Source organism: Paramacrobiotus metropolitanus, unplaced genomic scaffold (assembly GCF_019649055.1).
Source record: "Paramacrobiotus metropolitanus isolate TYO unplaced genomic scaffold, Prichtersi_v1.0 Parri_scaffold0000008, whole genome shotgun sequence".
In the NCBI taxonomy this organism is placed as follows: Eukaryota; Metazoa; Tardigrada; class Eutardigrada; order Parachela; family Macrobiotidae; genus Paramacrobiotus; species Paramacrobiotus metropolitanus.
Genome location: NW_026570228.1, coordinates 979,880 through 999,749, shown reverse-complemented (window position 1 = coordinate 999,749; position 19,870 = coordinate 979,880). Strand labels below are relative to the sequence as shown.

Here is a 19,870-nt window from a genome sequence, read left to right as displayed (position 1 = left end):
ATTATGATCGGCCGCCCCGTGGAACTTGGCTAGAAAAAACCGCTAAGTAAATTAAAAAACCGATTTCACCATTAAACTCAGCATGTCCCAAAAGGGTCCCACATGCATTTTGTTTTCGAAAATATCTGCCCTGGACCATCGCTCGGACGCCGGTACCGGTACAGGTATCAGTTCAAGGTGACCTTGAAAAACCTTTTGCATAAAACACTGTTGCGTGGAGCAGCTAATATTCAAATGCAGAGTATGTAGTGTAATTAAAAAAACTGTAATTTTTTCAAATAAACTTTGAAAAAATTTTCAGCTTTGTCACGTTTCAACAAAACGCTCTAAAGCGAAGAAATTTTCTTTTGGTTTTCGGAACCGGAAAGCGCGTTTGCACTAGAACGTTTTAGCTTTTCCGCGTTCTTAAACATTGTTCTTATACATTACAAAAAACTTAGATCTACAATAAACAGAAATTTTAAAAATAACTTAAATACCAAAGACGTTGTCTGGTTCGGTGTAGAACGATCTTAATACTCATACTACGCTAGACTCGCGCGTTTACAAGCAAATTTGGGATAAGAATAATGGGATTCATAATGAGGCTTTGGGATTCATAATGAGGCTTTTGAATGCCACGTGAATGCGTTTGCTACATGAATAAACATTTTAAAATTTTATTCTCCTTATATCTCGTAAACAATTTTCACACAGATGTATAAAGAAAAAATCATTTGGCCATAGGGTGATCATTATGAAAGCTATGAAACGAAAAAAGTGTTTGAGGGTGCGAAAGCGAACGTTTGCGAACGTATTCCTATTTACCTGCATACAGAGGTAGTTCCTTTACATATTAGGTAGAAGGCGAAATCGCCCTTCGTCCACTCGGTGGTAGTGAGAAAACAGGCAGTGTCTAACCATAGTTTGCAAGCGAAAGTTTACTGACCGTGAGTTTTCCTATGCAATGAAAAGCTCACTAACCAGACCGGCATATGAGAACGGAGCCCAACGGAACCCTTGCCCAGTACCCACTGTTCGATGCTAACAAAGTTCTTGAGCTGCCGAATGAACAGAACCGCACAAAGGCTACACTATCCACTAACCAGACGTACCGAGTTACAGGAAACATACAGACCTGTACTGACCGTCGATCAGGCCTGTAGAGTGAACGGAAGCTCAAGTTTTAGGGAAGGGATATTATTTTAGTGTTAGTGGCTTAGACCAGATAACAGCAGAACCGTTATCATTGTCCAGCACAACGCTAATGCTCCAGCTGTCAAACGAACGGAACTGCGCAAAAGCTGGCATGTCTATCCACCGACCAATCCCGTACTAAATAAAGGGAACGGTCGCCATGGTCCGAAATCCCCAATTTACCACCGGCCTTACCACCCCTTACCACAAACAGTGTGACCGCGAGGGCTAGTTTTTATTTTGTTGGTGGCTATAGCCAATAAACAAAAAATGTTAACTACCTAACACCGGGTAGAACGACATCCCTTGTAAATGCAAACACCATTAGATGCTTGAAATCTCTGTCAAAAAATTTTTTGCACACAGTTATCCGGAAACAATCGAAATTCAGAAAGAGCCAACCCGCAGGTCATACCAGTGTTTAGGTATCACTAATCAGGGCTGCTGTAAACGCAAATTACAGGACCCGTTATTGCTGTTACTAACGTTCGGTGACTAGGACAACGTGATCTCTGTTGCTCGTTATCACTACACCCGCTCCCGACTGAATCAAAAATAAAAAAATTATCAAAAAATCAAAAAATCACACTACTGCATCTACTGACTAAGCCTACTGATTACTGAACAAAGGATATTATTGTCCTCGATCAAAATTGGTTTCCACGTACCAGTTATTAAAAAGTAGCGAAGCCGAATTATTGGCAACCTAGCACCGCTGACCGCTCTCCGATTATCAGTCGTGCTATTAACTATTTTGTTTCACATAAAATGAACCGATCAGCTATTAAGCTAAATAATGCTGTTTCCTGATTAGAGCAAGCTAACTGAAGCTATGAACAGCGCTTAATCATACAACGTAAAAACATACACACAAACCAGGCTTCAAAAATAAATGAACAAGAATTATTTTTCAAAGAATTTTCTGTAGACCACAAGAGCATCTGAGGCGAAGCCGAAGATGACTCTGTACAATTATAATACAAAGCATCGCAAACTCAGCCGGCAATTTATACGAGTTGTCCATCGTATTCGTGCATGCTGTGACAATAACAAGAATGATACTGCTTTATGTATTCGGGCGGATACATACCATTTAACGGTATATCGTTAACAGCTTAAGATTTACTGATGCAGTTTTGTTGTATTTGTAATGTCGCGAGATGCTAAAAGGAACGGGTTGTTTTGAGTGCGTTAATTTATTTGGAGAGGTTTGCGTTTGCATTCATTGCCATCAGCTGCCGTTCCGTTTCTTTTAAATTTATATCTTCTTAATTACGAATTACCAGCGAGTTTATGATGGTCGAGTAATCGAGGCAGCGCCGGTAGACGTGGTTACCATTGAGCTCCGTTGCTCAGGTAGAGGCGCACGTGGACGCGCGGTAGCAGGCTAGCAGCCATTGAACTTTTCTTTATACGACGTAGTTTTGCAGTTCTGCATTTTTGCACTTATGTAAATACAGAGTACATAACAAAAAAAGCGATGAACGCTGGCTGTTAACTTTTTTGCTTTCGACACCTGTTTTGAAATCTACCCGGCCGCTCGCTCTCCCGATCCGACATCCGCTCGCTTTGAAATTCTAGTTCAATTTCCGGGAATGCTCGCACTAAAGAAAGACCGCACAAAAATCCACACAAAATTTTCTGCTTTTTATCGGAGCATCGGATTAACGTATCGGAAATTTAAACATAATCGCAGTGGTATGGGAATCGTATCGGACAGGTGGAAAACGTATCGACATCGTTATAGCGGTGGTGAAAAATTAAAATCGGACTCTGCAGCAACGAAGTAATACAACTCGCACCTTACAACTTCCCTTACAACCTTAAACAACAGATCTGCACGATTTTTCATTTTGCAAATAAAACGTTATTTTCCATTAGACCGTAAAACAACCGTTATTTCGAAGCACCGCTAGTGTTCCGCGGATTACAATTTTACGGCAGCTATAAAAAACGTTCAGCCACAGAGACCGAATTGTATTATTTTGTGTTTTAAATTGATCGCACAGGATTAATGGTCTTCGGTCTTAAAAAGACGGAACGCATTTTCGCAGTTAAACACATAACGCTTCTCGTGTTAGTGGCGAACAGAAGAAAAATTGTTGCGTCAATAAAGTTGGACAGGTTGCTAATTTGTGTATGTAGTGGCCTCCTGGGCAACAGTCCAAGTTGGATACAACACTGTATCGATCGCTGCCGGCGACCATCCAAGGAACAACGCAACGGTGGATGCAATGTAAATCCGGTGGGTCCCTTTGGCCAGTTGTCTGGACGTAGATGAGGAATCTAGAAGTCAAATAAGTTTTATTTTGCAATCGGTCTTGTTACTTACTCTACTGCGGTTACCATTTCGTTCCTGGAATTTATTAAAATATGCTAACCACGAGTAACTATTGAACAATAGACTGCCCGCGCTCGCACTTGTTTTTTTATGGCTGTTACCTATCAAAGCATTTTCAGAATCGGACATCAGCATGTCGGTCGGTTGCGGTTTAAAAATTTATAATAAAATCAACAGGCAGTGTACAACAGGAGCATATTCAGTTCGCTTACATGCATTTTTCCGCGCAATACACGCTAAAACGAGCATTTACATACTTTTTATAATTGTATTATTTTTCTAATTTGTACGTACGCGATGTTACGGAGACGATACGACGGACTTGGATCCGGCGCATTATCATGACATATGGCAGCGATCCGAATATAACCGCCAAGATGGCCGTGGACAGGTAGCGCACTGTAAGGAGCAGAACAGGAAAGATGTCTTCTAATAATCGGCAAGCGGTGCCGTGTTGAGATGGCTTTATCACACTGACGATAAAATTCGGTAATCGCGTACCATCCACGATGATGTGCATCAGCACACACGACAGCATGGCCAGGATCCGGTTATATTTGAGGCGGTAGGACTGTGGAAAGGTCACCGCCCAGATGCGGTTAATCGCCAGCAGAATGTGCCCGGCGCCGGCAGCGGGTGCAACGATCCATCTGGAGAGATCGCTAATAGCGCACCACGTTATATATGAATCAACGTACTGTCCAATTATGATCATGTGCCAGTGTGTTGCGCAATGAAGACCTGCATTGATGACGTATAGCAGCAGAATGTTGATAATACAGATGTTGAAAGGGGTGATTAGTGTTTTCACGGATAAAAACACCGATACAACGAACAATGTGTACAGCAGATGGAAAGGAGCTATAATCGCTGCAATGTGCACCATAATGATGTGATTTCTGGTGTCCATTGTAAATGGATCCATTCTTATAGTGGAAGTGTTATTAAACGCCATGAGTTGAGTGGTTATGCGGTAAGCAGAAATTTAAAATAAGACGACTATTTGGAACACAACCGGAAAAAGTACGACGGCGTTAGGACAACATGCGACTGCAAAGCACGATATCGTTCTTGCTGATTGACGCACTACCACCTACAAAACCACCTTTCCATTGTAATCGCCTACTCATCATATCCATTTTTCAGTAACCACAACCTTGTCTAGCACTTGCGGATCCTGAAAAGGCAGCGATATAATACGCGATCACTTAAATTTTAAACAAATATCAACAATTCACATTAGCATTTAATTTGGCAAAGGTTCACACATATGTATTATCACAATGTGTGAACTTATGTATTGTATTATCACATATGTATTATGACCGAAACGTAGCAGGATTGCGCAGTTAGCGTAGGTTGTTGGCTAATTCTATAATGCGATTATTATTGTCTTTCTACAAAAAGGTAATGAAATTGGAAAACAGGTGTTACGAAATACAGTATACGCATTATACGCATACTTCTATATGTGATCAGAAAAACCGCCCTCTGCTTAAAAATAGGTCCGCCGTAAGATTCTGCGGCAGGTTTCTTGCATTTTTTAGTATTATGAGGTGTATCCGGATTTCCGCTCAGACGATTTGCCTAACTCCGAATTACCCGGCAGAAGATTTTTCGAAGCTGTAGTTTTCCTGAATGCAGTATTCTAATACAACAGTTTTTGCTGGAATACTCGCGGCGAAGGTTCTGCGCGTATTGGCCCATGTCAGACAATCGTTTCTGCACTCCCCCAGGCCTCAGTGATGTTTCACAACGGTATCACAACAATTACGAGGAAACCGTACCTACTTTTCATTATACGACAGCGGCAAAGGAATACTAAAATACTTATGAGTTACGGGCTGTGAAAAAGTTTTTCCTAGACTCCGAACTAAAATTTGTCAGTCATCTAGAGCCTTAGAATAAATTACACTGAGTTTTGTCGGTTAAATGATCAATAAGTCTTTTTAAATTGAAAAGGTACTGCTGCAGCAACAGCACTTTTCCAGTTTAAATAGAAAGGCCTTTCTTTAGTTTTCGAAGAATGCAACAGTGTTGCATTTTTTATACTCGTGAGTCGTAGGTTCGCATAAACTACTCGTATAGCAAAATTATTAAAACTGACTTTTGAGTCGTACCGGGTAGGTACTAAGTTTTATTTAGTAACTTGTGAATGAGCGACTGTTTCCGAAGCTATTAATTTTTTTATTGTCAAGTTTTTCTTATGAAGAGGATTACAGATACATAGCTCTAAGGATGGTAATATCCAATATCAAAAGTGTAATCAGAGCTCAAATATCCAATATCATATCCATATCCCGAGCTGTCCGAAAGATACGGATATTTTGGATGTTGACGGATACTGGTGGATATACAAGGATACAACAGGATATGGACGTTTGCAAATAAATTACTTGTAGAAACAACAGAGAAAACGCATGCAACAGGCTGGAGAGGAACTGAATAACAAAATTTACAATGGCACAGCACGAACTTCAACCGGATGCACTACCGGCAAGGCAACCGTGCACAAGTCTATGTTGTTTGTACAATCTCTTGTCATTTCTTGTGAGTTTTAGAAGTGAAGACGCTGTAGTTGTTTTTAATCGAGCCTAAACCAGTTATGCTTGATTACTGAGGATCGTTCAACGATCATCGTTGAAATATTTTTAAATCTTCGCGCCTATAAAAAGTAACTCTTTCACAAGTTAGCACAACAGTTCGGTACTGGAAGCTAGTGAAGTATCAACATGAGGAATTAGCACGGCTAGCACTAGCAGTCCATTTGTTTTCATGCGTGGTGCATGCGGCTGCCATTGAGAGAGGCTGGAGCCAGATGGGATACGTGCATACAAAAGGCCGCTCACGCATGGGTTTGCGCACAGCTTCTGCGTTGACGTCAATGCGCATGCAGTTTCAGAAAGAAGACCGTGAAAATTAAGCTGACCGCGCGCGACGACTGCAAAACAAGCGCATACATTATCCGAAATTGATGATCCCGATATCGTTGTGGTCAGTTCAACCACTGCCATCGAAGTAGCCGACAACGAAGTGGAAAACGAGGATGAACTTGCGGAATTCCTGTTTGAACAAAGTTATGTTGAGAACGCAACAGAGGAGGAGCTTCTGGATGACCTGGGAGACTTTGTGACTTTGGCTGACTTGTTTTATAAATCTTGCATTTTGAATTATTTTGATTAATTTTGTTATCTGTTAATCACGCACTATTTTATCACAGCTCAACTTATTTCCTAACTTTCGGAATTAGGTGTTGATGGTTAATGTGCTTTATGAAGTTTTTTGATAAAATATTCAGACTTTTCAAGACTTTTCAGAAATAAACGTTTAAATGGATATATCTGGATAGGAAATGATATATCCAAGATATTTGTGGATATATCCATATCAATTTTGGATATATCCCATATCCAGAGGCTTTCCCTTGGATATTACCATCCTTACATAGCTCTGTTAGTACTTAGTAGGTAATCACTTTTCAAAAAATTTTATTAGCCACCACCGCCGCCCGGGTGGCTACAGCACTGACTAACCGTGCGTGTACTGTCAAGCTAGATGAGCTGATCCTAAAAAGTAAAAACTAGAATAGTTACGATTTTTTGCAGTTTCTCTGACTACGCCTCCTTGAGCACTCTGTTCAAATTTGAAAATTTTGTGAACAGAAGCGCTGCTCCATAGTTGGCCAGTATGTGCACCATCTACAACCGTCCTGAGGAGATCTACGCGTGGAACGCGGTGGACGTGCGCGACAGCAGTGGTGTAATGCATCACGGCAGAATCATCAACGTGGTGAGTAACGGCCTAATCGTAGATTTCGCCTGCCCCGGACGACGGGCCGATCTGGTGGAGTACAGTACCGCATTCCGTTGTCTTCGCAACGTGTACATCACCCTCACCGATGACAACGCCTGCGCACTGCAGCACTATATTGCCGTTGAGCGCTACCAAGAAGCCGACCCACAGAATGTGGAACTGCAGGTGTTGGCCCGTGTAGATGCCAACCACCCCTGGACGTGGTACCCCGTCGAATTGATCTACCCGCGATTATTCTGGCAGCGCTACCTTTTTGTGGAAATCCGCTTGGGCGAGGGGCGCGTGGTGCGGCAGATGATACGGGCGCATTCCGTGCGCTGGCGCCTTGTGCACCCCATCCCCTCCGAGAAGGCATGCGTCATCGAGCCCTACATGTTCGTTGCGTGCGGCCTGCCGTTGCCCGCTGACTACTGGGGCGGCGAGCCCGTTGCCGCGCCGCTGTGGGATGCTTGGAAGGAGGCTGTCGAGGCGTCCCAGCATGCCGTATGGCCAGTGTGCGTCATCGGGGGCATGGTGGTGTTCCTGCACTGTTTAATCGGCTGCCCGCTCACGTTGCAAACCACAGACTTGGTGAGTTAAGTGCAGAATTGCAGCTTTCATCTGTAATAACCATTGCAGTTCTTTCCTTAATATTTATAGAAAATTCACCGGTACTTGGAATAATGACTGAAGTACTGGATACAGCATAGGGGAAATTAATGTTATTTTTGCGTCACAGTTTCTGGCTACGCACGTACTCTATAGGCTGCATGCAATAATTTATTCTTATAAAGTGGAGTCAGTTCATTTTACAAATATTTTGATGCAAGTTTTTACACAAGCAACCCACACCGGGATTAAATAGGACTGTAGTAGCATTCGCCATTGGCATTAATCCGTTGTATTCTTTGTTATCAGGACCAGTTACTGTCCGAAGCCAAGAGGCGGGTAGCTCAGCAGTCAGTCGCAGCGATGACACCACCCCAGCCGTCCTGCGCCCCGCCTCAGTATGAACCCTTGCCAGTGCTGCCGGCTGCCGTCGTAGACCACATTTTTCACCTACTGGACAGCGCCCAGCGTGCCCGCTGTCGGCGGGTGTGTTCGCTGTGGAACGGTCTACTTGAGCATCCGAACAAGGAAGTCATCGTGGGATTTTCTCATCAGCGCTGCGTTGATGAGCGCGGCAAAGCCATCACTCCCCACGAGGCCGAGTGGCAGCGCTCTGCGTACATGGTGGGGCTGAGTTTGTGGCGCTGTGTAACTGCCAGAACGGAGCGGATTGTCATTAGTAATGCGACGTACCAGAGCGATGTCAATGAAGGCCTGGCTGACTGTCTGCGGCTAATCGAGTACATCCACATGGAACTGCCGCCTAGCGGGACGACGCTGACACTCATCGTGCACAAATTCCACTGGAATGTCCGCAATTGGCGGAACAGTGGTCTGGATTGTCTGGTGCCTATGGTGAGAGTCATCTGGAGGGACTGCACGTTCTCCGGTCCCGGCGAGCACTTCCAATGGCAGCCCATTGTATACGGTGTCAGCCGCACGCGTGACGCGACACGGAGCGGGCGCGACGTGGGCCTGTTTGGCGTGGTGGAGGCCAGTCTGCCGGAACTTGGGGAAGATGCCGCGCGGGTGTGGAACTGGATAGCGGATGCGGACTGCGAAGGAGCCGATCCTGGGCATCGCGAGCGCATTTTTCAGGTCTGATGGAAGCGCGGACCTAGAATAGGGTTATCAGGGCCGTTGCGAGAAACCTCCGTCATAGGGTCTAGATTAAAAAAGCTGAGCAAATACTGAACTGAGTGCCCACGCACTGAAAAATTCAGTTGGCAAGCGTTGTTGAGATAGGGATTTGATGAACCGTTTTTCTGCGCTTCTCGTAGATTTTGAGGTAGTTATTTTGCCGCAGTGTTGGCGACAGCGCGGACCCTTCGGCTATTTGCCGTACTTCGCATGGGGACTCTAGTTTCCACCTCACACAGTAAGGGAAATCTTGTTTTCACCCGCACAGCTGCCGCTTGCACGCTTAAAGCTGACTGCAGTTTAAAGCCGGTTTCTAGCCAACTCGGCATATCGGTCACGCAGCTGAATGAAAGAGCGGAGTGATTAGAGTCTAATCTCTCCGACAAACTTGTTGCTGCAGCGCACGCGGCTTTAAACTGTAGTCAGCTTTAAGCGTGTAAGCGGCAGCTGTGCGGGGGAAAACAAGATTTCCCTTACTGTGTGAGGTGAAAACTAGAGGCCCCATGCGAAGTACTCGGGTCGGGAAAATAGCCTTTGCTGTTTAGCCGCGCGCTGCGACAAACTAGCTTGTGCTATTTTATCACGGTTAGGGTGGCTAATTGGCCGCAGTATGCGATTCCTGGATTTTGTAAAACTTACAATGCGGTAAAATAGTTAACGGCTACCTATTTATTCAGCCATCATAACTGCGGCATAATAGCAGGAGGTATGTTTGTTTTAGACGCTGTGGCGAATACTGCGGCAAAGTAACTGCCCTTTTCAAACGGGCGCGACTTCTTGCGCCATCTTCCCTTAAACCTTGCCACGGCCCTGATCAGCAAAATGACAGACATGTGCAACTTTTTTGCCGTCTATAGGTTCTGGAAGACTGCCAGAGTTGGCACGATATTCGGGATTTTTATCCGGACGACAGTATAACTTTGGGGGACGGGACGCTGGAAGTACTGCGAAAATATAGGTTGGCTGGTTTGAGCAAGCTGACGCAGTGCGGTCTGCAGCGTGAGATGGTTCGCGGACAACCGGCTCGGGCTGATTAAAGTTTTCTAGCCTCCACGCCCACCCGCGGACGGTGTTCGAATGGCTGCAATGGGTCTATGGCGTTCTATTATGGGACTCCGTGATCGAAGACAAAACATTCGTAAATCCCGTCGCAGCTGCGCTAAAAATCTCCCGTTTGCCGTACTCCAATTTTTTTTTGAGATACGCTGATGACTTGCTTTAAGTGCCTAACAAAATAGCAATAATTGAAGCAGAAAGGTAACAGACCGTGTTAACTATAACGCAATAATTTTATTGTTGGGCATATTAATTTGTTACGAAATTCTGTCCAACTTTAGTGAGCAAAATGATTTTTCCACCCAGTGGTGTGTCATGCTGAGGAGTCAGCACAAAGCGATTGATTCAACGTAAACATTAGTTAACAAACGGAAACCTAAACTCCTAAAGGTTTTGTTCGAACCGTGTGGGAAATATTTTCAATTTCGGTATCCCTGGACCAGAGATAATAATTATTATTAAGTCTTCCTGTATAGGTTGCTCTGCAAAAGTTTTGCAGTACAGATGTTACGTAATGAGGTGTCGTTACTAAAACTACAATGACGTGCAAAACATGAACAGGTGTCTGTAGAAGGAACAGAGTTCTCTGCAACATGCGCAGCAGTCCACAAAATTAACCTTTGAAAGACTTCTGGCTGGTAAAATTACTTCTTTTTTGCCAGCTAATTGCACAGCTCCCACAGTGGACCCACACTGAGTCCATTTCAAATGGATTGTTTTAAATGGAAAAATTGGTTTTTTGTGGGTCCGAGGAAAGTGCAATTATGCTAACATTCCTTTGATCACTTCAAACAAGTTCACGACAGCGGCCACCAGCTGCTGATATTGATTATGCTCCTCTGAAAGCCAAAAAAAAATTCAAAGTACCGCACCGCCAGATTGATATTACTCTAGAATTTTTTGGTGTACGCACTGGTAGCTTCGCACGCCCGTTTGATTCCACGATAGCCGCATTTCGGTTCGTTTGGAGGCGGACTGTCACGCTTGTACCAAACAATTTGGCGGATGCTGTGATTCTCTGGTTCACGAGAAGGTTCCAAAACTTTACGCTTGGCAGAATACTCCAACACAGGCTAAAAATTCAGTTGCTAGCACAGTTAAGGGAAGTGACACGGTACATGGTACCAAATTCGTATGCATGCACGAAAATTTACTGTTGCGCAATCCCAAACACCGATTCGTTTTTTTATGGCATTTTGTACGCAGGTGATTCTGCATACATATGTGTGAAAGTCGCATGTGAGCGCATGTATTTGGTATCCAAACTTTTTGGAATTCTCTTTCAGCTATAAATCCGAACTGGATGTTGCGCGGACAAATGGTTTTCGTGGCTATATATACAAATCATCTGGCTTTACAATAACATAAAACAAAGCAAAAAAGTGTTTGGGAGTGCGCAAGAGTGAAAAGTTATCGTGCATGTACTCGAATTTGGCTTCCCTTGACAAGAAGTAAGATTAGCGATAAAATATTACAGTCCGCTGAGCGAGCAGCGTATTCTTTTTTATAATTTCTGCGGCTCCAGTAAGATTCCGGCAGCATGCCGTTCAAACAATGGTATCAGGACAAGCTTAAATTTACCATAAACGTTCCCGTTTCAGCATTCATTTGGTGGAGTGTCCAATCCGCCTCGCGATCGCCATTATCGTTAATGGGGATATCTTGCCCTAATATGGTGAAGGTGCGATTCCACATCACTCTGCTCGTATTAGCCCCGTCATTGGGATTTCCTCCGTACGCTATGGTTTCGTTTAGCACCTAGAAGGCATGTGTTTGATTTTGCAGAAAAGACAATAATTATAATCGCCAGAAAAACAAGATCTACAGATCGGTGCCCCTGCCGTAACTGTCACTCGTCAACTCCCACAAGCGTCTTTAATCAATAAAAATAAAACCGAAATACTGGAAACAGACTGGCTTGCTGGCACAATGACCGTTACCTGCGCGTAAGCAGCAAGGGCGTAATAGTTCGCCATGGCGAATGGATTGACCTTTAAAGCAACAGAGCACATAAGTTACTAAAGTTTTGCTTGCAGTTGATTTGCCGGTAAGATCACATAAATAACTTCATTTTGTTGATTTGTTTCAATGATGCTTACGTCTTCTCCAGTTGCGTATGTGTAGTCAAATCTTGTTTTTGACAGTCGTTTTATTTCATCCGTAACATTATGGTATTCGGGCGTGGCCTCCGGGCTACGGAGAGATATTTTGAAGAGGGAACGGAAGGCGGTTTGGGCATCCTGAAGAGCCAAGAATGGGTTCAATTAAACGAGATATTTCGCAATCAGTTTGCTGCGGCAATCTTTGAAAAACCGAATAATCAACAACTGCAGATGAGCTATCTTCCAACTCATTCTTACCGCATCACGCTTGTCGCCATCCCCGGTATTCCACGCAATACTACCGAAAAACTTTGTGCTTTGAAATAGCTCAATTGTGAAATAGACCTGTAATTCAACGCGCTTTAAACCGGACAGCAGAAATTTGAATGGACTGCTAGAGTACCTATCTGCATGCTTGGGACATTTTTTATTACGCATATAAAACCAGCACATTGTACTTACATAATCGCCCCCCGTCATCTGCTTATCGAAGGCTGCTAGCTAAAAAGACGTAAAACATCTTTATCCCATCAGTAATTAGACATAGTGTTGCGGCGATGGTTTTACCATGATTGGACGGATCCGGTCACCGTGGGCAATGATGATGACAACTGCAAAACCATTAATAACGGTTATTAAAGCATAGGAGAATGTGCTGACACAAGCTATTTTCCTCACCCCGAGCTATAGATCTAATCTCTTCGAGGTAATGTTTCACATTGTTTTCGTCAGTCGCATTCACGTAAAACCGGCTCGCGCTAAAATTATACGTCAGACGAAGTGTATCAAACATATTTGTGCACACTGGAACATAAAGGGACAAATTGTCGTTGGCATCATCACACAATATTCCCACAGTGTTGTAGCTGAAATAATTCAGCAATCTGAATATGAACATGTTCAGATTGTAGTCAATATAGGGAGAGAAGTTGGTCAGTGTTGGGAAACGCCTCTTGTTGGAAAAAGCGTAATCTCCCCATGTCCTAAAAATATAGAAAACAGTTAAGAGTTATTGCGAATCAACGTCCGTTAATTCAAACATAGGACACATATAGGTCCAAAATAAAGATTTCTCTGAATCCTTTTTTACGGATACTTACGTGGCTAGCATCGGTCTATTCCATGCTGCAAAACACACACTTGTTAATTGTTCAAAACTGCACCAGTTTGACTTATGGTACTCGTCCTGCAGTCAAAAACAAAATCAGTTATTTAGCATGAGCGGTTGAAATTTTGGTTTCAAACGAACATTTGGTTTTTTCGGGATCCAGCGCTACATTCATTTAATGATGTACTTGTTAGCGTCGCTTACCTCTTGCCAAAGGAGCCACAGATAACGCTGCAGATGGGCATCCTGTACGAAATAACAATAATAATAGTAACAAATAACAGTCATTGACAGGGATATTAAGGTTCACAGGCAGCGAATGTTACCGGGGCCGAATATTCCAGTAACGGGATTTCCAACAGCCTCACGGTAATAGTAGCGCGTAGCCCAAAATGTTGCTTTTTTGTCAATCTCGTAGCACGTCGTCACATTGCGGTCGTAGATGAGGACTCGTGTTATATTTAAAACACCCTTGTACGGTGCCAGATCGTTCTCTCCCTTAGCCATAACGGGGGCTGCGAACTGCAGACTGGTTGGTGTCTTAGCGCCCCATAGATAAAATTGTACCAACGCTACGTCCGTTACGTTTGCACCTCTGACAAAAGCAAAAACCGAAAGAAGTAGGAAAGAAGTCAATTTAACTGGGGATGGATGCATTGCGGAAGCAGTTTTGCGGCAAACTGAAAACTGAATTCTCTAATTTCAACAAAATTTAAACATGTATGTTAAGAACGATTGACTGCTGATCTCTTTTGGCTGTCTTTACAAAGGAAACATCAAAGCAAAGCGCTACTCATATCACCCTTCGGTAATAAATGTAATAATCCCTGGTAGGTTCGGCAGTTCTTTGATAATTTTTGTATAATGTCTTTGTTTAGAAACTTGTTATTCCTCTTATAGCTGGAGGGTCATTTGCTGGTCTTGTTGAATTAACCGGTTTCTGCATTATCCTAATAATTTTGATCGATAGCATCGAATCGTTTCGAAGCTCGTGTGGAGATGGTGAGCGTACGTTCTCACGTTTACTGCCACAGTAACACCGGTTGGTTTGCGGATGCAATAAACAAGAGAAGAAGGAAGTGCGAAATTTGATGGCATTATCCAACAACATCACAAATTCAGCCGACATTTAAACGCAAATAAAGGAAATAAACGTGTTTCTGCATGGCTCATTGAAGTGACAATTAAAATACTGCTTTATTTGTGGCAATATTTTCCATTTATTACATAGTTTACACTTTGCAGCTTTACGATCATGTGCTAACAACAGCTAATTGTTAGTTGATGGCCTGTGGACAGATTCAATAAATAACTTGATTTGCTAGCGCAGATCCTCACCGGATTGTGGTGCTTTGTTTTTGCCAAAACATGTATTTACGAAATTACGAATAACTGCCAGTAGGCATCCGTTGGTTGCTGGCACTCGAGGAAGCGCCTCTGCGCTTGGCAAATAGCAGTTTTCTTTAGCATACGCCTAATTCCACAAAACTAAACTTTGAAAGAATTGGCTGGTACCATCACATTTCGTACCTTGCCAGCTCATAGCAAAGCATCTACATTCAAGCTGATACATATAAATCATGATGAATTGGAGAAATTTCTTGTGGGTCCGAGGAAGGTTAGAAGCCGCTAAGTGAAATTATGCTATCATTCCTTTGATCACTTCAAACAAGTTCACGACAGCGGCTACCAGCTGTTGATATTGGTTACGCTGCTCTGAAATCCAGAACAAAAATTCTGTAGGGGACTGAGAAATCCGCTTTGATTTTACTTCGAAATTGATCGGTGCGCCTACCTGTCTCGCATTCCGGTTTAATTCCACGGTAGCCGCATTTTGGTTCGTTAGGAGGCGGACTATCACTCTTGTACCAAACAATTTTGCGGAAACTGTGGCTTTCTGGGTCACGAGAAACTTCCAGGGCATTGCGCTTGGCAGAAAACTCCAATACAGGCTAAACAGAGAAAAACTGAAGAACAAAGCAATTCCTACAAATTGGGTTTCACCTGTTTCATTCAGACAAACCCCCGTTTAAACAATGGTTTCAAAACAGTCACTAATATACCATAAATATTCCTGTTTCAATGTCCATTTGGTTTAGGGCCCAATCCATATCGCGATCGCCATTAGCGTTAAGAGTGATATCTTGACCTAATACTGTGAATGTGCGATTCCATATCAGTCTGCTCATCGAAACTCCGTCATTGGGATTCATTCCAAACGCTATGGCTTGGTTTAGCACCTAGATAGCACGTGTGCAATTTAGCAAAAAAGTCAGTATAATAGCCTGAAGAACAGGATCTTCGACTCATTTCCCCTGCTTTGACTGTGGCAGTTACCGATTCAGCAAGCATAGTTTTTTAATAAAACAGCACGGGAATGACGGGATAATTGAACACTGACTGGCTGGTATCGACACCATGACCTTTACCTGCCCGTATATGGCGAGGGCGTAGTAGTAAGCCATTGCAAATGGATTGACCTTTCAAGCAACAAAACACATACGTTATTAAATTTTTGCTTGTATTTAATTGGTGAGGATTTGCATTTATTTAATTGGTGAGGATTGTCGCATTTTTCTTCCTTTTAGTTCGGCTTACTTCTTCCCCAGCGGCGTATGTATAGTCAAACGTTATTTTTGACCGTCGTTTTATTTCATCGGTAACATTAAGGTACTCGGGCGTGGCATCCGGACTGCGGAGAGATATTTTGAAGAGGGAACGGAAGGCGATTCGGGCATCCTGAAGAACAACCAAAGGTCAAATTAGATTGAATTTATTGCACAACCATTTTGCAACAACAATGTTAGGAAACGGAACAGTTCGTGACATTCGACCAATGCGTCCTTACCGCATCACGCTTATCAATGTTTCCGGTGTCCCAGGCAATGCTACCGAAATACCTTGCGCTTGGAAATAGCTCAACTGTGAAATAGACCTGCAATTCAATGCGTACAAGAACTTGTGAGGAGAAATTGGGCTAAGCAGCTTGCAATGATCTCCCTGCAACAGTTCTTGTAATGCAGATAAATGCAGCCCATTATACTCACATAATCACCCTCCGTCATCTGCTTATCGAATGCTGCCAGCTGAAAATGCACGTAATTAATACCTTAATTTGCATAATTGATCGGTCACAATCGGCGATGGTTTTACCATGATGGGACGAATTCGGTCGCCGTGGGCAATAATGATGACAACTGTAAAACATTAAAAACTGTTAAGAAGTCATAGAAGCAGGTGCTGCCATAAGCTTATTTTCCTCACCCCGAGCTGCAGATCTAATCTCTTCAAGATAATGTTTCACATTGTTTTCGTCTGTGGCATTCACGTAAAACCTACTGGCGCTGAAATTATACGTCAGCCGCATCGTATCGAACAAATTTGAGCACATTGGGATGTAAATTGACAAATAGTCGTTGGCATCATCGCACAATATTCCCACAGTGCTGTAGCTAAAGTGATCTAGCAATCTGTGCATGAAAACTTCCAGGCCCCAGTCAATAAAGGGAGAGAAGTTAGTTAGCGTAGGGAAACGCTTCTTGTTGGAAAATGTGTAATCAGTGCCCCGTGTGCTAAAAAGAAGGAAGTAGTTCAAAGTAATTTCGAATTATCCGCCAAATCTAGCATGGTTTTTACATAAATAACCGAAATAAAGATTTGTCTGCATCTTTCTCACGAGTACTCACGTAGCTAGCATCTGTTTATTCCACGCTGCAAAAGGAAAACCTGTTAGTTATTCAAAACCGTATAAATTTCGCTTTTCGTGCGTAATTATGCCAGCCGAAGTCACAAAGCAAAATCAGCTTGTTTCAGCGTACCTCTTGCCAAAGGAGCTATAGATAATGCTACAGATGGGCATCCTATACGAAAAACAATTTTTTGATTAAGAATATCAATTTTCACAAGCAGTAGAATCATTATTTCTGAATATTACCGGGGCCGAATATTCCCATCACTGGATTTCCATTCGCCTCACGGTAATAGTAGCGCGTAGCCCAGAATGTTGCTTTTAGGCTCATCTCGTCGCAGGTCGTTACATTGCGGCTGTAGAGAAGGACTCTTGTTATATTGAGAACATCCTTGTACGGTGCCAGATCTTCCTCGCCCTTTGTCATCACAGGACCGACGAATGTCAGACTCGTGGGCGTCTTATCGCCCCACAAATAAAACTGCACCAACGCTACGTCCGTCCGTCCGTACACACATCTGACGACAGCAAAAACCGAAAGAAGTGAGAAGGAAAATGTTTGAATTATGGATGGATGCATTGCGGAAGTAGTTTGGAACTTTCCCAGCTAACAAATAATTGAATCCTCTAATTTCAACTCACTTCATGCACATTATACGCGCAGCACGACTAATCACTGATACTGGTTTCGCTGCTGGCTGATTCTATAATGAAAGCGCTACTCATATTGTGCATTAATAATAAATGTGATTTTTCTTGGTAGGTTCGGCAGTTCCTTGATGATTTTTGTGTGATATCTTTATCTAGAAAAAGCTTGTTATTCTCTCTAGCTGGAGGATCTTTTACTAGTCCTGTTGAACTAACCGGTTTCTCCGTAATCCTAAAAATTTAATGGATAGCACTGCTTGCTTCGGCGCCCGTGTTGAGATGGTTAGCAATGAGCACATGCTCTCACATTTTCTGCTGCAATAACACCCGAAGTGCAGAATTTAATGGCATTATCAAGCACATCGTACAGTCAGCCGGCATTAATATGTAAGCGCAATTAAACGATTCAAACTTGTTTTTGCATGCATGGCTCATTGCAGTGAAAATCAAGATGCGGCTATATTTGTGGCAGTATTGCTCCGTTTATTGGCGTACAGCTTCACGACCATACCCTAAACGTTAGTTGCTGTCCTGTGAGCAGATTCAATGAATAAGTTGAACTGCTGTCACAGATTCCTCGTTGTTTTTAGGCACGGTGCTGATTTGTCTTGCTAAAAAAGTATTCACGAATAACGAGTAACTACAAAATCAGAAGTTACCGCCGGTTGCTGACATTCGAGAAAGCGCCTTTGCGCTCTGTTTATGGGCACACGTCTAAACGGGATCTTGAAATAAGCGATGCACAAGACACAAGCATTCTTCCAGAAATCAGTAGTGTTGTGAACACATGCCGAATTACGTAGAAGTTTTTAGCGTTTTGCCCGGCGATGGCAGCATCCGCTTTTTCAGTTCACACATACTAAAGCCTGACATTAGATTCGTTGCAATGAAAACTCCACAAAACGTAACAAAATTCCTTGCCGATCCAAGAAAAACGGGAAGCCGGTCGGCACAATCCTGCTACGTATCATGTCTCCCTCAACTTAAGTAATTTTGAGACGGCGGCGCCTAGCGTTTGGTAGTGGTTCCCTTGCTCGAAGCCAGAACCAGATTTAAAGTAGACAGCAAACAATTTTTTGGCATTTATCAAAGCATGCACCTTTAACAAGACGACCGGCTGGTTTATTGCAGAGATAGCCGCATTTTAGGCCCTTAGGAGGCGGACCATTACGATTGTATGCACCACATAATTTTGCGAGTGCTGTTCCCCAATGGGTCACGAGAGACATCCATGGCTTTGCGTTTGGCTGATGAACGAATACTTATCAATAAATTTATGTCGGTCGGCGGTTGTTACAACCAAGGCAACGCCCATAAGCCAGGTGACCTCGCATTCCGTTTCCCAGGTTGGCTCAGTCTGGTGACGGTAGGACGTACAGGGATTGCTTGCCTCCGCCATTGACAGCCTCCTTAAACAAGGCAGGTTATCAAATTTTTTAACAGCAATAATTATGTGGCTTATCTGTAGACTGTAATTCCCGGTAAAGCGAATCGTCCTACAATGTAAATGTGTTATTAGCTTACTTCCTCTCCGGTAGTGTACATGTAGTACAGGGTTTGGGCTAAAGCTTTATTTTGTCACTAAAAATACGGAACTCCGGCGAGACGTCCGCACTAGGCTGAGATAGCACGAAGTAAGAACGAAATACAGAGTAGAGTTTTTGGGCATCCTGGTGCACTGGTGCCATTTGCGCTCATGCTCGTGTCACCGTTACTTTATTTAAATGATTTAGCGTTCTGTAATGTTGCCAATACCGCGAGTGTTACGGATTTCGTTGTTACAACTTACACCGCTTTATGAAAATTACTGGGTTTGCACAAGTACATTTTAATAATATTATGGTTTTGTTCTCAAGTCATACTGGACATGCTTTGTGTAGAGTAACCTAATTAATCAAGTTTTAAGTCGACTGATACATAAGAGGTTGCGCTTCGAGATATTTACTGTGGTCTGTCGTCAAGACAACACATGCGCTGAACAAAGCGGGACAAAGCCATGTTTTACACACAAATTTTCGCAGATACCTCTTAAGTTATTGTACTGATGTATTAGTTTTCGTGAGCACCACTTCTGTTAATAAAATTTACGATTACAAATTATAAAATCCTGCTGCAGAACAGCATGCGCACATTGTGGGCAATTGTTAGTCTTATGAAGCAATCTTGTTCCATCCATGAAAACGCGTGTGGCTTCCTCATCGCATTTTTTT

The 19,870-nt window shown here is 43.1% G+C and overlaps 4 protein-coding genes across 4 annotated transcripts; 1 reads left to right on the top strand and 3 right to left on the bottom strand.

Annotated features, from left to right (window-relative positions):
* Positions 1-3,304: 3,304 nt before the first annotated feature.
* LOC129582847 (uncharacterized) lies at positions 3,305-4,232 on the bottom strand. Its single transcript, XM_055474464.1, has 3 exons — positions 4,019-4,232; positions 3,812-3,916; positions 3,305-3,462 (listed from the first exon to the last, which is right to left on the bottom strand). Exons 1-3 carry the CDS (start codon positions 4,230-4,232, stop codon positions 3,305-3,307), a joined length of 477 nt encoding a protein of 158 aa, XP_055330439.1.
* Positions 4,233-7,115: 2,883 nt separating this feature from the next.
* LOC129582757 (uncharacterized) lies at positions 7,116-10,259 on the top strand. The gene is made up of 3 exons (XM_055474366.1): positions 7,116-7,900; positions 8,228-9,016; positions 9,916-10,259. The coding sequence occupies exons 1-3, from the start codon at positions 7,205-7,207 to the stop codon at positions 10,093-10,095; spliced, it is 1,665 nt and encodes a 554-aa protein (XP_055330341.1). The 5' UTR covers positions 7,116-7,204; the 3' UTR covers positions 10,096-10,259.
* Positions 10,260-10,554: 295 nt separating this feature from the next.
* On the bottom strand, positions 10,555-14,147 carry LOC129582568 (atrial natriuretic peptide receptor 1-like). The gene is made up of 12 exons (XM_055474095.1): positions 13,651-14,147; positions 13,529-13,570; positions 13,317-13,341; positions 12,895-13,199; positions 12,784-12,827; positions 12,679-12,717; positions 12,475-12,561; positions 12,214-12,354; positions 12,055-12,105; positions 11,696-11,872; positions 11,028-11,187; positions 10,555-10,953 (listed from the first exon to the last, which is right to left on the bottom strand). The coding sequence occupies exons 1-12, from the start codon at positions 13,979-13,981 to the stop codon at positions 10,877-10,879; spliced, it is 1,479 nt and encodes a 492-aa protein (XP_055330070.1). The 5' UTR covers positions 13,982-14,147; the 3' UTR covers positions 10,555-10,876.
* Positions 14,148-14,552: 405 nt separating this feature from the next.
* Positions 14,553-17,749, bottom strand: LOC129582567 (atrial natriuretic peptide receptor 1-like). The gene is made up of 12 exons (XM_055474094.1): positions 17,259-17,749; positions 17,143-17,184; positions 17,011-17,035; positions 16,589-16,896; positions 16,478-16,521; positions 16,372-16,410; positions 16,173-16,259; positions 15,923-16,063; positions 15,754-15,804; positions 15,388-15,564; positions 15,120-15,276; positions 14,553-15,040 (listed from the first exon to the last, which is right to left on the bottom strand). The coding sequence occupies exons 1-12, from the start codon at positions 17,590-17,592 to the stop codon at positions 14,964-14,966; spliced, it is 1,482 nt and encodes a 493-aa protein (XP_055330069.1). The 5' UTR covers positions 17,593-17,749; the 3' UTR covers positions 14,553-14,963.
* Between the last annotated feature and the right edge of the window lie 2,121 nt (positions 17,750-19,870).

Coding starts and splice junctions, on each gene's coding strand:
- LOC129582847 (XM_055474464.1), bottom strand. CDS start 4,232: ATGATCATAATTGGACAGTACGTTGATTCATATATAACGTGGTGCGCT. Junction 3,917..4,018: donor GATGCACATCATCGTGGATG/GTACGCGATTAC, acceptor TGCTCCTTACAG/TGCGCTACCTGTCCACGGCC. Junction 3,463..3,811: donor TATCGTCTCCGTAACATCGC/GTACGTACAAAT, acceptor TTTGACTTCTAG/ATTCCTCATCTACGTCCAGA.
- LOC129582567 (XM_055474094.1), bottom strand. CDS start 17,592: ATGCATCCATCCATAATTCAAACATTTTCCTTCTCACTTCTTTCGGTT. Junction 16,522..16,588: donor GATTAGATCTGCAGCTCGGG/GTGAGGAAAATA, acceptor AATGTTTTACAG/TTGTCATCATTATTGCCCAC. Junction 15,277..15,387: donor TTGAAACAGGAATATTTATG/GTATATTAGTGA, acceptor TTCTCTGTTTAG/CCTGTATTGGAGTTTTCTGC.
- LOC129582568 (XM_055474095.1), bottom strand. CDS start 13,981: ATGCATCCATCCCCAGTTAAATTGACTTCTTTCCTACTTCTTTCGGTT. Junction 13,342..13,528: donor TGTGGCTCCTTTGGCAAGAG/GTAAGCGACGCT, acceptor TGTGTTTTGCAG/CATGGAATAGACCGATGCTA. Junction 10,954..11,027: donor ACGGGCGTGCGAAGCTACCA/GTGCGTACACCA, acceptor TTTGGCTTTCAG/AGGAGCATAATCAATATCAG.
- LOC129582757 (XM_055474366.1), top strand. CDS start 7,205: ATGTGCACCATCTACAACCGTCCTGAGGAGATCTACGCGTGGAACGCG. Junction 7,901..8,227: donor CGTTGCAAACCACAGACTTG/GTGAGTTAAGTG, acceptor CTTTGTTATCAG/GACCAGTTACTGTCCGAAGC. Junction 9,017..9,915: donor ATCGCGAGCGCATTTTTCAG/GTCTGATGGAAG, acceptor TGCCGTCTATAG/GTTCTGGAAGACTGCCAGAG.